Source organism: Apaloderma vittatum, unplaced genomic scaffold (assembly GCF_000703405.1).
Source record: "Apaloderma vittatum isolate BGI_N311 unplaced genomic scaffold, ASM70340v1 scaffold12127, whole genome shotgun sequence".
NCBI classification, from domain to species: Eukaryota; Metazoa; Chordata; class Aves; order Trogoniformes; family Trogonidae; genus Apaloderma; species Apaloderma vittatum.
In genome coordinates this window covers 1-15,726 of record NW_009725749.1, presented here as the reverse complement: position 1 = coordinate 15,726, position 15,726 = coordinate 1, and the positions used below count along the sequence as shown (strand labels likewise).

General features: G+C 37.5%; 1 protein-coding gene across 1 annotated transcript; it reads right to left on the bottom strand.

The window, feature by feature from the left end:
* Nucleotides 1–722: 722 nt before the first annotated feature.
* On the bottom strand, nt 723–11,715 carry MBIP (MAP3K12 binding inhibitory protein 1; the record flags this gene model as incomplete). Its single annotated transcript, XM_009873023.1, has 8 exons — nt 723–1,005; nt 2,131–2,169; nt 3,327–3,424; nt 6,027–6,179; nt 7,863–7,928; nt 9,415–9,511; nt 9,614–9,835; nt 11,596–11,715. Coding segments are annotated over 8 exons (906 nt in total), but the record flags the coding sequence as incomplete, so codon positions are not given.
* Nucleotides 11,716–15,726: the final 4,011 nt, after the last annotated feature.

The following is a 15,726-nucleotide window of genomic DNA, read 5'->3' as shown; positions in this document are numbered from 1 at the left end:
GCTACTTTTCTTCTGAACTGGAATAAAGTCAGAAGCAGCAAATAAACTAAAGAACTGGTATAAATAGAAAACAGTTTATTAAAAACAAAAAACAAAGCACAAAACAAAGTCACACTTCAGTGTGTTGTCAAAGGCCTGACTTTAACAACTTTCATGTACCCAGCACCTGAGCTTCAGAAGCCATGTAAGCATGTGCATGGAAGGAAGGGAAGCTGCTGCCTGCTGACACCCTCCTCCAACCCTCCCCCGGTGAGGTCTTTCAAATATATTACATTTGTTAGCAGGATATGAAGACTGAATTCCTACAGGACACTGAAGAAGTGATGAGTAGGTGTCTCTATTTACATATATAGGATTTCCATAACCAGCTTTCAAACATAAATACAATTTGCTACATTTCTAACAGCTGTGAAAACAGCAGCAAATATAAGGGGAAAAAAAAGTAGGTAAGCATGCATACCGCAAGTTTTTGTAATCATTTTTCCCCTAAGACAGTTTAATTATGAGGAAGTACCTAATTTTATTTCATAAGTCTATGCAAACTACTTACATTAAAGGCATTCAAAAGATAGCCCTTCTGAATACTCAGTCATCAAAAATTACATGTGAAATGTAGCTTTTGTATGTGCTAAGACTTTCCACATACAAACAATGCTGCAATCCTCCTTTATAACAGAAGGGAATGAATTACTAGAATGCTTTTCCTAAAACATTCTTCATTTTAAAGTAACTATTTTATTAATAAGACTGTTTATGAGTTCTTTGAAAGCAAATTTTCAAGATCATCCAAAAGGAGCTTATATGCATGCTTTGCTTTCATTGTTAAAGTCACCCCCGATGAACAATACCCAGGTCTATGTAAGCGTGATGAGGATTCTGAAAAGATTTTCTTTTTTATCGAAGAAGCCGCTCAGCCTCCTTGGACTTGCTTTCCTTTGTTTTCCTCAGTAATGCCTGTTTTATAGTATTGATCCTTTCGTCAAGTTCAGCCAATGAATAGTTCTGCTAAAAGAACAAAATAAAAACCACAATCATTTACATCTTGTAATTGCTAGGGATGTGGCCCAGCACTTGATACTTGAGGTCATTGCACATTGCACTAAATGACAGAAATACTTTTGCAGAATTGTCTGAATCTAGTCTATGGCTATTTAAACTTGAAAGAAAAAGAATGCAAACTTAGAAGAAACTGACAGTTCTAATCACAGATAGATATATCCATGTTATTTCCATTAGATGCTTGTGTACCTGTTCATAAATTAAAAAAAATAAAAATCCTTTGATGTTAAAACCCTGGACAAGACTGTCTAGATCTTGTAGAACCTGGCTTTACAACTGAAGGGTTTTTTTTCTCCTACTGCCCAACATCAGTCTCCTCTGTGTCCACTTACCCTGACAATCTTTCTGATCTCTTCTTATACGAAGAATTGATCATCATCCTTTTTATAAAAATATTTCACCCTACAAGGGATTTTTTTCTTGTGTAAACAAGACTAATTTCTCAAGTCTAGGATGGCCCACATCCCATTCTAAGCATTCTCCTCAGTCTGTCTCCAAGCGTGACGACTAGCAGCAGACTGTTCCAGCTACAGTCTCACTCACGCTGAGGAGAAATTCTCTCTTGTGGCCTGAGCTACATCGTTAACACATCCCCTTACATGATGGTGTTGTTCAATGGCAAGTCTTACTGACTTAGGTTAACACCTGCTATAACATCAGGTCCTTCTGCAACACTTTTGCTGATCCAGACATTTCTAATTTTATCGTCTCTTCATAAACTGACAAAGCAAAAATATTAAGAAATCAACAAAAATCATCAAGCCATAAAACCAAAAGACATTACTAGGAGGCTGATCAGAATTCACAAATTGCTTGTTACCCCAGCTTCACTGACATCATTACAGACTTATTCTACTCTATCGTCCCTTTCACTGGTGAAAACACTAACCTACCTAAGTACAGACTCTTTCAGGATTCATTTCAGTGACACGCATTAACTTTGTCTCACCAACCTATCCAGTATCGATGCAGCTATTTATGAGAAGTTAGATACTTGCTTGGCAGAACTTTTGATTACTTTTCACTCAGAACATCCTAAACTTAAGGTAAACAAAAGTTAACAGCACTTACGTGGGGAGGTTGAACCTTTCTCCTCTTGCCAGAACAGCTCTAAAGAAAAGACATAATCAAAAAACAGACTTAATGTTGCACTGTCAGAGGACCAAAAGTAATTCTGTAACAATGCTGACAAGACTCTTTGAAGTACAGAAAGAGCGCTGCCATTCCAAGGGTTAAAGAAATCTTTTTTACAAGGAAGCACTTTGGATCATGAGAAATACTACTGGAGAGCAGTCAGAAGCCATTGAAACTTCTCCGTGCTTGGCAGCCAACAACTATCAACTTAACTGAAGATTCCTTCAGACAAAACCAAGATGAATACACAGCTTTTGAAACTGTCAGTATTTTTCTTCCTAAAATTTTCCTATATCCACACACCAAAAAAATGTTAATTTCTGCACAACACTACTACTGCCACCATTGCAGATTTTCCCAAGATACCTGTTCTAGAGGAGATTCTAAATCACTTTCTATGGAAATTTCAGCTTACAAAAGTGTATGTTTTAACTTCCGGATTCCAATAACTTTAAGAAATAGCTTCACAAATAAAGGACTTTACCAATTTTTTTTTTGTTTTCCCATAGCCAAAAGAGTCTGATGTAGCAACAACTAATGTTCTCTTTGTCCTGATGTCGGTGAATGAAGGATAAAGATTCACTATTCAAAAAGAGACAGGACTCTGCCTGAAGACTAGCAACAAAGAGACCAAAGTCATAGAACCACACAAAACAATTTTTAAAGGGTTAACTCTCTCATCATATTGGAAATAATTTCACACAGTTGATCTTTCATAATCAGATCATGTATAGAAATCGAAAAGATTTCAGCTGACTTAAGCCATTAATGATTTGTATCAAAATCAAAACTTACAGCAATTTTCTTGTCATAGGAAATACTTCCAATTTTAAGTGAAGGGGGGGGGTGCAGTGAGAAATCCAACCTCTACATTTCTTACAAACTAATCAAGCTCAGGTGGCTGCAATTTGCCCCACCCACCAATACTATTTTCTTTCAAGTGAGAAATTAGGTAGAAATAAGAACTTGCATAGATGATCCACATAAAATACAACCATTACATCAAACCAGAGTTGTCCATCAAAAGCATCTGCCTTCTGACTCCTTAGATTTTTGTCTGTACATCAAAGATTTAAACACAAAAGTTTCAAATGCATTTTGTTATGCCAGAAGAAGTTGAGAGGATTTCTTACTACAGATTGAAAATATTCAGGAGACAGTCCTTCCAGCTCAAGGATCTTATCTTCAAGCTTCTTAATTCTCTGATAAATATCTCTTGGTACAGGACCACCTAAACAGACCAGTACAAATAAAAAGAAATCAGGAGAAGCCCTTGAATAACTTTTCAATCTAAAGACTGTAAATTTTACTGGTGAATTCCTTGAGTCCAACTATAACCCAGCAGCTGAAATAAAATGAGTGGATGGGATGATGAAAAGGAAGGGTAATTAGTATGATTCAGGGTAAAAATCTGATTCAAAAGCTAGTGCAGTCAGTGAAAATAACTTATGCATGTGGTTGAAATATGTCAAGACAAGGTCCCTGGAACAACTAATAATCATTTTACAATACCTTGGTCACACACCAAATGTTACCTGCCCTAAACTAATAGTGGCATCAGGAGGGAGCAGATGGGACGGCAAGCCCACATATGGATTCAGCGTTGATACCCAAGATTGCTCTGAAGGAAACCCATCTCCGCTGAGCATCCCAGGTATGAGTTGCGCTTGGCAAAGAGCAGCACTTGCCTGGCCATCATGGGAGAAGTAGGAGTGGGGAATGTGTGTGTGTGGAATGACAGAGCTTTAGAAAAAAAAGAAACCAATCAAACCAACCACAACACCAAACCCCACAAATGCCACAGAACCAACAGCAACAACAACAACAAAAAAGCAAAACACACTTGCTTTTTGCAGCTATACTATATCAGCTTGGGCTCGCTTCCCCATCTAAGAACAGAACTGATCAGAAGATCAACCTTCGAAAGCACCATATTTATGTTACATAATAGCCTATACACTGAAATCAAACTAACTACTGGCTTTCCCAATTAAAATGATAATCTGGTTCTGAACAGTAGCGACAAACAAAGTCTTAGCAAGCTTTTACTTCTCTTGCAACTCATTTCCATTTATTTCTAGGTTTCTTTTCTATTCCACAAACTACTGAAATAAGCACTAATGGGGTTTTTTGCAATTCATCTATTTCCTCACTTCAGACAGACAATTTGGCGGGTAGCTTCCCTCCTTCAATTCTGCTCTCTACTCATCACTCAGCAGCTACTAATTAAATCAGCTAACCTCTCACTCTTCCTAATATTGCTGTCTCTTAACGCAAAGGGAAAAGAGCAGTGCTAGCACTAAAAGTTCTGAAAAACAGCAGGTGAGTCAAGAACAACTCAGTCATCAGAAGCAAAAACTGGTGAGCAGGGAGCTGAGGCACGTTACTTTCTCAGAGGAAGGCTTTTTGCACAGCTGCTGGGGTAAGAAACAAATGACCTTAGGACCTTCCTCAGGAATGCTGATTTGGACAGGAGTTACTAATGACAGGACAAGGGGAAATGGCCTCAAGTTGCGTCAGGGTAAGTTTAGATTGGATATTCGGAGGAAGTTCTTTACTGAACGAGTGGTGAGGCACTGGAACAGGCTGCCCAAGGAGGTGGTGGAGTCACCAACCCTGGAGGTGTTTAAAAAAAAAGTAGATCTAGCACTTGAGGCTGTGGTGTAGTGGTTAGGTATGCTGGGATGAAGGTTGGACTAGATGATCTTCAGAGGTCCCTTCCAACCCCGAACATTCTGTGATTCTGTAAGCTGGAAATGCACACTTTAATCTTCTTCCCCTATACTGTAGTTTAGCTGACCTGTTCCTTCAAATAAAATTACGTCACCTATTACAGGCACAACCTGGAAGAAAGGGCCACTCCTTGGCTACCTCTATCATCAACCCTAATGCATATAAACTCCAAAGCTGGCCAGCCACTAGCAAATTCTACTTCCATGCATAAAAGCCACCTTATTTTTGAGACAGCTGTACAGCCAAGTGTCAAGCTCTGACTGCTGCCTATTCTACTCTCCTTGCCAACAGAGGACTTGGATCCAGCATGCACTCACAGAAGTCTAGTAACCTATTTACTGTTCACCATATTCTCAGAGAATGGATTGTTACCTATTTCGTATTCAGAAGATTTTATTAGGTTAAGATCTGGGCTTCTGTTTCAAAAACATTTTTCAGGAAAAATACAGATTCCTCCTTGATCAGTGCCTCATTGATTTATATTCTAGAAAACTGGGGCTGGGGTGAGGAAAGCAACTCTGAAAAAGTCAGTAGCCTGGCATTTGTTTTAGTGAAAGGTGTGGACTCATATTTGCAAGGCTAAAGGGAAATATCAGAATCATGTTTTTCACATTCTGGGAAATAAGCTTCTCACTTAACTTTATTTCAAGCATCACCCACCTTTAGGAAAAGGTTTCAGGTTGTCTTTTGGGTTCTTCCTATCCTCACACAAGGTGCCCATGAAGCAGAACTTGAGTCCTAACAGCAGTTTTTCCTGTTCCGTGGGTCAAGGTTAGAAGGACCCCATGGGCCAACAAGAACCTCAACTTCCAAACATTCTAAATTGTTTTAAATCCCATTCTGAAGTGCCTCTCTCTCATTTGCCACCACATCAAATTTAGATTTACTAACTCAGCATTTGGGTATAAATTTGGGTTCCATTTTGGGCATAAGAACCTTAATGTTAGATTGGACTACTTGGAGCATCTAAACCCTTCATTGGATCTATCCATTGTTTTTATAGTCATGGTTTACACAGAGACTTGCCCAGTTTTACCACAGTAATGATAAATGTAATACAAATTGGCAAGCCGATATCAAAATTAAAACAAGACACAAACCTGTTTGCAATCGTAAGTGTGCTTCTATATTTTGCAACCTCTCTTCAACAGCTTGGTTTCCACAATCATGAATGGGCACACTGGCTTTGTGACTGGACCCATGTGCTCCTTCAGACCTAGTCTGAGGCCCATATGTATTTACTACCCTAGAAACTAGGTAAGGAAAACACAAATTTAACACATATTCACACAAAACACACATCTAACACACATCTAACTAACGCACATCTAACTAAAACTAAAAATACAGAAACTTGTGTTAAATCAGTTTAACACCAGTCTATCATGTGAAGGGTCTCACGCACATTAAAAGATCAAAGGTTCAAGTAAAAGTATTTTCCTCATTTTTGCATGGGTAACTAAACTAAACAAAAACCTAGGACTTTACATATGCAAAGTAAAAGAATTACTCATACATTCATGTAAAATGGCAACATCAAGAATTTGTCATCAGCTGCTGATAAATAGCAGAAAACCCAGTATCTATGTCAGCAGTTGCATATGTGAGCTGTTGTGAATGCAAAGAAGAGGCCAGACCTAATATTACAGGAAGCACCACAAAATACATGAAGATGAGGGGAGGTACGCAACTAGAACTGCAACAAATCTCAGCAAGGAAGTTCTCTTCTAATTTTTGTTATTCAGGTAACAGCTTTAGTGCCTCTTCAGCTGCTTCCGGGTCTGTTTTTTCCCCCTGCGGAACCATGTCTGAATCAGAACATTTGTGCCACATCTCCTTAAATTGCTCATTTCTCAAGTCCCTCAGGACACGACTACTGCAGGGTACTGCAGACTTAAACACTTCAGACACTGAAGCTCACACCTTCTTACTCAGGGCTTCACAAAGGCCACGTGCTGTATTCTTGCTTCAGCTCATGCTGGTTTTACTTCCAATTCCTCTCTAACCATTACCGATGTTTCAGTTATGAACTCTCTGGGGTTTAGCTACCCGAAGTGCAAGCTTTTATTTTTTCCTGTATCATGCTACCATCCGAGTTACAAAGTAGCACTCAGCTCACAGTTATCAGTGAAAGATTCTGAACTTAAACACACTTCCCCACCTCCCTCTAAGGTCACCAGACCTTTGAAGGCTTACAGCATGCTTCACAGTATTATTCTGAATTTTATAATTCAGAATACTGAACTAGGTTCTAGAACCAATACAAAGTGAATAACTGGATACTACTACTCTCCACAATGGAAGAGAGTGTTACTTTCATTCTCGTTTTGGAGACTTTTTTGTTTGTTTTAAACAGACAATAACTTGAACACACCTAGGGAGCAGTAGATGAACAAGCAAACTTTTATAAATAACTTCTGTTGGACAATCATGCCTACACTATTTGCTCCTTTCCAAAAGGTAGTGCAGCGGTAAGCTTGCTCCCCAGCTTGTCACTTCCCATAAATCTAGGTCTTAAAACTTCCACTGTGTCCCAAAATTATTTTCGAATTCAATATACTTACACCAAATAAGAGAAAAATAGAAGATAATTTTATTTAATCTGAAGCCCTTAACTTGATTACTGGCTTCACCTTAGAAGGAAAGCTAAGAATTGTTCAGCTTCTCCATCCTGCTTCAATTTTTGCATCTTTCCTTTCAGATAACGAAAATAGGCCACTTTGTTTTGGTCTTTAGTGCACAACTATCAGCTGAACAAAGCAGTTATGGATTTGAAAACATTAGAGAAGTGAACATGTAAAAGCAATCACTACAGTCAAAAATCACTAAGTCAAGTTTGCATTTTTTGATTGTTCTATAAAAGTTTTAAAATAAAAAATTCATCAGTGCTGTTCTATCTGGACACTTAATAAATGGGCATTAAAATAGCTGCTTACCCTTTATATGGCTTTTAAATCCAGGATACGGTGTGAAAATTGCATCTGTTCTGGCACAGCTATTTTCTAAATAAATAATAACAATATAAAAAGTGAGGTCCTAATTATGCATTTATAATTTAAAATATTCCAATCATCATCAGCTTTGAGGCTTTTAACAAATCTAACTGAAATTTTCATATAAGAAAATCATCAGAAATACCTCGTTCATTCTGTAAATACTTGCTCATTAACAGTTTCACACACTTGCATGGACCTACTGTTTTTAATCAGGTAAGTCACTTTTTGAAATGTATGCACAAGTGTACATAGAAGCTTACTGTATTGGGACCAAGTTTCTTCCAATTTACATTTTATTTGTATTGTATTTACATTTCTTACTTGTCACTGTATTTCTCTGTAATTTATTTCTTTATTCCTGTGCAGAAGTCTTTTCCCTGCTCACCACTGTTATTCTCATTTTATGTCCTTTTATGAAACTGTTCTCCTCCTATTTTCATACTGGTCTAGTTTATTCATCAGCATTCTTTTCTCACCTTCCTGCATTTATTCTGATGCCTATGTCTTATTTAATTTGTTTAACCACAAAAACCTACAGAACAGAACATCTTAGTTTATTCTGATGTTTATATTTTAATGTCTGTTCATATACACCAAAACTTTACACATACTTTATTAAGGAAGGTTTTATCATCATTTCTTCTATATGTAATTAACAATTTTGGGAATCAGTATTTTACTGTCTAGCATATTCTATTAGACTTCCGATGTCATTTTTATTCCAGCTAATATTCAAGGAGTTAAACTCTCTTCCTTATAAGCTCATGGAACAATAAGCTTTGATCTCTAAAGTATAAGAACATCGCAGAGACAATGCGCATCTGGGTTCACAGGTACGTGGAAAATGTCTCTGTACTACTTACATATATAGAAGTGTCTTCACTTTTAAGATGAGTTTGGTTACACCGTTACTGATCGTGCTAATGGGATCCAGCCTACCAGATGGGTTTAAGATTGTTTGGTTACAGATACAGCCAATTGTGGCAGTTGTTGCATTAAAAACACCAATAGCTGAGTAACGTTGAAAGGGAAAAGTTATTCTAAGTAGCCAATAATTCAAATTGATTGCAAAAAATACTTTTTTGTAATTTAACTAGCATTAAATTAACTTCAATTTGAATACGCAATTCACAAGACATTTCTGAATTGAAATTCTGTTGACTTTGGAAGGAACATTTAGCTAAACACTGGGAACAATAACTACAATATCATCTGATTTAAGATTGCAGTTCTTAAAATGAACACAGTAATAGCTATAATCTTTCTGTACGGGATGCATTAGACATTGTCATCCAGTGACTACTTTCTTTTCTGTCTGTCTGACAACATCTGCAGTGCATATGCAAGTTCTCAACTTTAAAACAAAGTTACTCTTAAAATAAAGCTCTGTTTTATATACAAAATGGTGCTTTTGAAAAAGAATGAATAAATAAATAAATAAATAAAACAAACTTAAATTGCTATGAAGATTAAAGTCTGGCTTGCCAGTTACCTTGATTACAATCAATAACATTGCAAAATTCCCTGACATTATTTTCATTGATCTCAGCTTGTTTCCTCTCGATGAAGGCTGATATCCGCCTGTCAATCTGTAGGAAATAAACATGATGGCATATCTCTCTTTCATTCTTGAGATTTAAAATTTAGAAAGGTCTATTTATTTTTTTTTTTAATTTAGGTAAATCACTTACTTCTGCTTTTCCAGCTTTTATTTGGACCACCTCTGGATCAAAATTAATATGAGCATCCTTCAGATCTCCCAAGTCATACCGAGCGTACTTTTCTTCAGTCTGACAGTTACCATCATAAACATCTAAATCTGTTTCACAAGTTTGGCCTTCTGTTTTACCTGCAGATTCAACATGGCCTAGATTTTCCTCTTTAATCAATGACTGGAGTTTTTCTAAAAGAGGCTGAACAAAGAAAACAGTATGTTAGGATTTTTTTTAAAAAAGCCAAAAAATCCCCCAAACAAAAAGCAAAAAGCCACGTACTATTACAATTTCTAAAGCAGACCAACAAATAATTTTAGAAATTACATCTGCCTCTGATGGAACATTGTAATAAAATAAAAGGGGGGGTGGGGGAGGAAGCAAAAAAACCCACTATAGTTCCAAACACTCCGCATGCCATGATTCTGGCCTTTCTGACCTGTGCTTCTTAGAGGTTTGTATAGGAAAATTCCCAAATTTCCTCAAAAATCTGCCTGCTACCGGTCTGTTACTAGCTAAATCAAGCTTCAATCATTGGCACCAATGCCACTTAATTAACATGTCATTCAAATGCCTACTCAGAACAGTAAGGCTTAGTATTTTCCCTCCTTAACATGAAAGCCAATGCTTTCACACTGTAAAGCCTTTACTTTATCACCACAGCACTACATTCCCCACTTGAAACTGCAGTTGCCCAAGTGAATGAGAGAACACAGACATGAAATATATAGGCGTTATCCTGAACACATGCTCTTCATGACACGGTTGATTATCTACTTAGGTCATGAAATTAAATAAGAGAATGCGCTGACAATTTTAGCAGCAAAAATAAATGCCCATTCTAGTGCAATAACTCTTACACAAGATGTAATAAAAAATCCTCAGTACATATATATGTCACACCTCCTTTTTTAGTTTTCACCAGTTTGACCTAGTCTGTATTTCACTCATTTTCCCTATAGATTTTTTTTTTTAAAGACGTGATTTTTACCAGCCACATTTCCTGAAACAGAATCAAATTCCTACAGTTGGATGTAATTTACACTTGCTTTTATCTTGCGTATTTTCTCTTTTTGTTTATCACACCAAAGACTTGGTGGATGTCTGGAAAACATAAAGTGTCTTTCTTTTACCTACAGACAAGCAAATACAGGAACCTCCTTTTTCACTCTCAGTACCATACTTTTTTACTCAGTACTTTTTTACTCTCAGTACCATACACCTGAAATAATTCATTGACTAGCTGAAACAAAAAAACTGATATTCAAATCCCTAACTTTTACAGACGAACTATTAAGGTCAAAAAACTACTCAGTTGCCAGCTGATAAACTGCTCACTCTCCCTGTCATGCAGCGAAATTACACGTACTTTTGGCAGGTTGGAAAGTTTCAAACAGTTAAAAGAAATGACAGTAATGGTGACTGGCTACTTGGCAAGATGAGACATTAATGTCAAAGAAATTACTCTTTTTAAAAAAAAGCACACCACAACTCTACACTGAAAATATATTTAATTGCAGTTAGACACTCCAGGATGTGTCATGCTGGGATAATGCCACTTCTTGAACCACTGAAAGCACTCCATGAGCCTCAAAACTCACCCAACGCATGGAATCATTATCATAGCATGACACACACCTGCCGTGTCTTATTGCTTAATTATAACCCACCATAGATGGAAATGTATCACATTTACAATGCAAGTCTAGAAATCAATGAGGCTGCATTTATTCAGCCTGCTCACCTACAGTGGCTATTCCCACCACTGATCTGAAAAACCCCTGAGCACGAGTACCTACGAAGCACAGCCGAATCCCAAGCACATAACACTTTTGCATTCTTTTTTCCTGGACATAGGAACCTAAGATTAAAACAACGGCAATTTTACAGTTTAGATGACATAACTACACCCAGTTGTTGATCGCTTTTGTCAAGTTGAATGCGTCCAATGAAATATTTACCTGCAAACATAAAATATGCTGCTGAAGTGCACTAAAGAGCAATGTTGGCTGAAGTGCTGATGTACTTTGAAGCTTGCTCCAATCGATTACAACTTTCACGATATCATCTCCAAGGTTAAGCTTCAAGAGGGCAAAACAAACATAACAAAAAAATTATGTTGTTATGTTGTATTAACATCATAAAAATATACAAGACTTTCCAGAACAATTACACTCAAACAGGCCATGTTTTTATATGAGGCCCTTGGAGACATCTGACATGAATCATAATTTAAGCAGCCATTAGTTTCCAAGTAAGCCATATTCAAAAATTAAAAATTCCTTACTACCTCTTCACATTTTCATTGTACTATTTTGATCTTTAGTCAATTCTCAATTCAATTAACTATGGTACAACAACATAGTGTTCATGTTAATCACTCAAATCTTTTCTTTTAACAATGACAGAACTACCAGTAGGAAGAAACACACACCACAGGCAGCAGTCTCCTGAAAATTCATGCTTGAAAGTTCACGTATTTTATTCTGAGATTTGCAAGGCTATCTGTGCCTGTATAAGCAAGGTCTTAATACTGCCACATTCTTGAAATTTTTATTTGCTGCTAATGCAAAGGAGGCTTTAAACTTTTTAATAAAATAAATCTTTTTAAAAGTCTTGAGATTAAACAAATTCTAGACTACACAGCACCACTACCAAACCCATTTAAAAATCACGCTATTTCCATTCATATGCACTCAGATCAAAAGAACAATTGCCATAGTCCGTTTGCATTGCCAAAGAACTGCAACATTTAATTTCCAAAGCAACAGAGAAACACACATGGCAAACCCAAAGTTTTATTTAAAGGACCTACATATCTTCTATAAGCTAAGAATAAGCTTTCACTTTCTAATACAAAGCAGATCATTAATAATCACTAATAAACTACACACTTTCACAGCCACTTTTGCAATTTTTGCTACACTAAAGCTCTTCTCAAGATCTTGAAGTCATGAACACTTCCATTTCCCAATGCTAAGTAGGTTCTCCCACCAAATAACCCAAAACTGACCCTCCAAATTCTAAATACAGGCAAAACTCTTGTTTAAAATCAAGAGGAGCTACAGGCACTCAGAGGCATAAAATTCCCATGTCAGATGCGTATTTGTATGTCTACATCTCACTTCTTACACTTTTTTTTTTTTTAAAAGGAGAAAAGAAAAAGATACCTCAGGCAGATGCCAAAAGTAACCTTTAGCATATGGTCTAAAGATATACAACTTCTAACAGCATTAGAAATTAAGGACATAGCACACATACGCATTTATTTTCCAAACACAGCATATGAGGAAACAACGAGAACTAAATACCAGAATGCCTCCTTCGCTTTGGAGGCAAAGCAGTGTATACTAAGTTGTTCTACGTTAGTTTTAAACCTCAGCATTATCGTAACTTTGTATGTAAAGAACTGAGAACTTGAGCCTTCCTTCTTTAGTCCAAGAATAGCCTTGTTAAATCTAGCATTAGATTCCAAATCACATAACAGAGGAGATGGTCTGACTAGACATATAATGTATTTTAGATAATTTTCACACAAACGGTTATTCTTTTTTAGTACTTAAACTACATAGAATGCAGAAAAGGTCTCTTTTAGGAAATATTAGCTTTGAACACTTTACAAAATCAAGCATGTATTTAGAATTCAATAAGAACAGAACTTTAAGAACTAAGCCACTGTGCATATACAGTCATCTGAAGCACGTATTTCTTCCCCAAGCTTCTAGAGTAACATCTGCCATACACCACAACACAGTCCACTGACAGGGTAAAAAAGGCATAGATGTAAGTCATCATAAAGTAACAAAATCAGAGTCCTACTGCAATTTCCTCATTAAGCCTCCTTTTTCAAAAAGGATCAGTTGATGTGTGCCTTCATATCACACTATGTGACTCCTGTGGTGCAATGTAGAAAAACCATAAAGCTTCTGACTTACAAAAATTTAGAGGTCAGTGATATTTTAAACTCGTAGACACTGTTTTTAAATATAAGTAAAGAATAAGCCCCTCCTGCATTGGAACATGTTCATAGTGCAGTAGAATTAGTTTTCTCAAGTGTTTTACATCGACCTGTAAGGCCTGTGACAAGCAGGTTTATAAATTCCTTGATTTGCTAACTTCAAAGTCCTTGTATATTTACAAGTCCACAGCCTATTCCACAGCCATTTACAGGATCCTAAGTCATTTCAGCCCTTTGAAACTGTTTTATGAAAGACACTGACTGTCATTTGGGGCTCACAGAACTTTTCACCATCAGTCATACTGGTTCTAAGAGCTGTTATCCCCAGTTGTCCTCCCAGCCATTGCGCTGCAAGCAGTCGCTCCAGTAAAAAACTTTCTGTGTCAGAAATACTCCTGTTTACAAACCAACCTGCTAGCATAAATCTACCTTAAATTGCTCTGATGGATCACAAATCGTGACAGCTAACCATCTGGCACACATTCACTCATCTTTAGAAAAGGGAAATATTAGAAAAGGGAAATAAGGAATCAGTAGCTCCAATTCAAAATGGAAGATGGGATTGCTGGAGTCAGCAAGCTGGTAAAACCCCACAGTTAAATCTACCAGAACTCAAGTGCTGGCAGACAAGAGTGTAACTCAACAACTGGAAGCAATCATGACTGAGCAATTAAAAGGGCCTTCTCAGCTAAGATGGAGCAACGTACTGATCTTGTAGCTCAGTTCAGTACACAGTAAAGAGGGTTTGTTGACATGGAAAGAAGACACTCCAACCACCAAAATAGAAAATTTTACTCCACACTGTAACTATTCTAACTGTACTGAAGGGATGTATTAACTCTAAACTGGTCTCTTGTAAGTGTCTGTGCACGCCCAAATACTGTCAAAAATCACTAAGGTCTCTCCAATGACATGGTAGACATAGAGCAGACTCTGGAGAACAAGTAAACTACTGATGACAAGAAAAAAAATAGAGTGTTTCATGTAGTCTTGAAAACAATTAAACCTGTCATGAGTACCTTAGTCAAAAGCTACGGAAACTTTTCCTCATTCTTTGTGTTCTTCATAAACGCAAGAGTTTAACTTTTCAGTCATGCTAACATTGTTAAGAACAACAGTATGAAGAAAGCATTGCATCAAGATAAAATGACAGTTGCTGGTTCTTCATTAATCACATTCGGAAGTTTCACTGGGAAGAATTACGGGACATTTCACCCTCAATACATAGACAGCTTTCCTGTCTCTAATGCTAGGAATCAGCAGTGTATGATCATCAAGTTTTTAAGCACTGCACTCCTGTTCAAAAGCTATCACTATAGAGGAAAGAAAACCAAGACTTTTACTAGTCAGTGCCTTAATTATCAGGCCTTTAATTTTTGATTACTTTTGCCTGAAAAGGGAGACAATTACTAGCAGACTTTGAGGTGGGAAGTAAATACGATTCTATTCAGATGTGAGGTGAAATGCTCTAAAAAATAATTTCAGATCAGTCAGCAGCAACAGCTAAAATGCCTCTGTGGCTAAGAGTCCAATTCTGAGTATCTTTGTAACTTCAACATATATTGTTATATTTTCTCCCACAGACACCACTCATCATCTGGTCCCAAACCTTCGAACTGCTACTTTCAGAAGCAAAAGTGTGCTTCTACTGCCTTCACAGAACTACATATATGCTTCCACAGCGGAAAAGGAATTGTTCTGTAAATTTTTTATCGTAGAAATTGTTAGTAGAACTTTCTCCTGATAAGGGCCTCCCACCACTGCTGTAACTAACACCTGTTACACAACTCATGGCTGTTACTAAAACCTGAAGTAGGTATTCCAACTTAAACACTGCAGAGCAAAGCTGCTTTAAAAGCGGTGACCCAGCGACAGGCACTGTGTGTTTCGCAGCACGTCATCATCAGGGCAAGGCCAACTTCGAGCTCCCGCTCATTCATGTCAAGGTAAGGCACAGGGAGCTTTCAGCGGCTTTTCAATGCGGAACCGCTCATTGCCAAGACATGGCACTCAGGCAGGCTGCAGCTGCTCTTGGGAGAGACCATCCGTCACACCACCAAGTGACACCAGAACGTCCCGTCTCTGCGGGGCAAAGGCCGGGCCAGGACCCCGGGCCGGGGCTGCCCACGCCGGG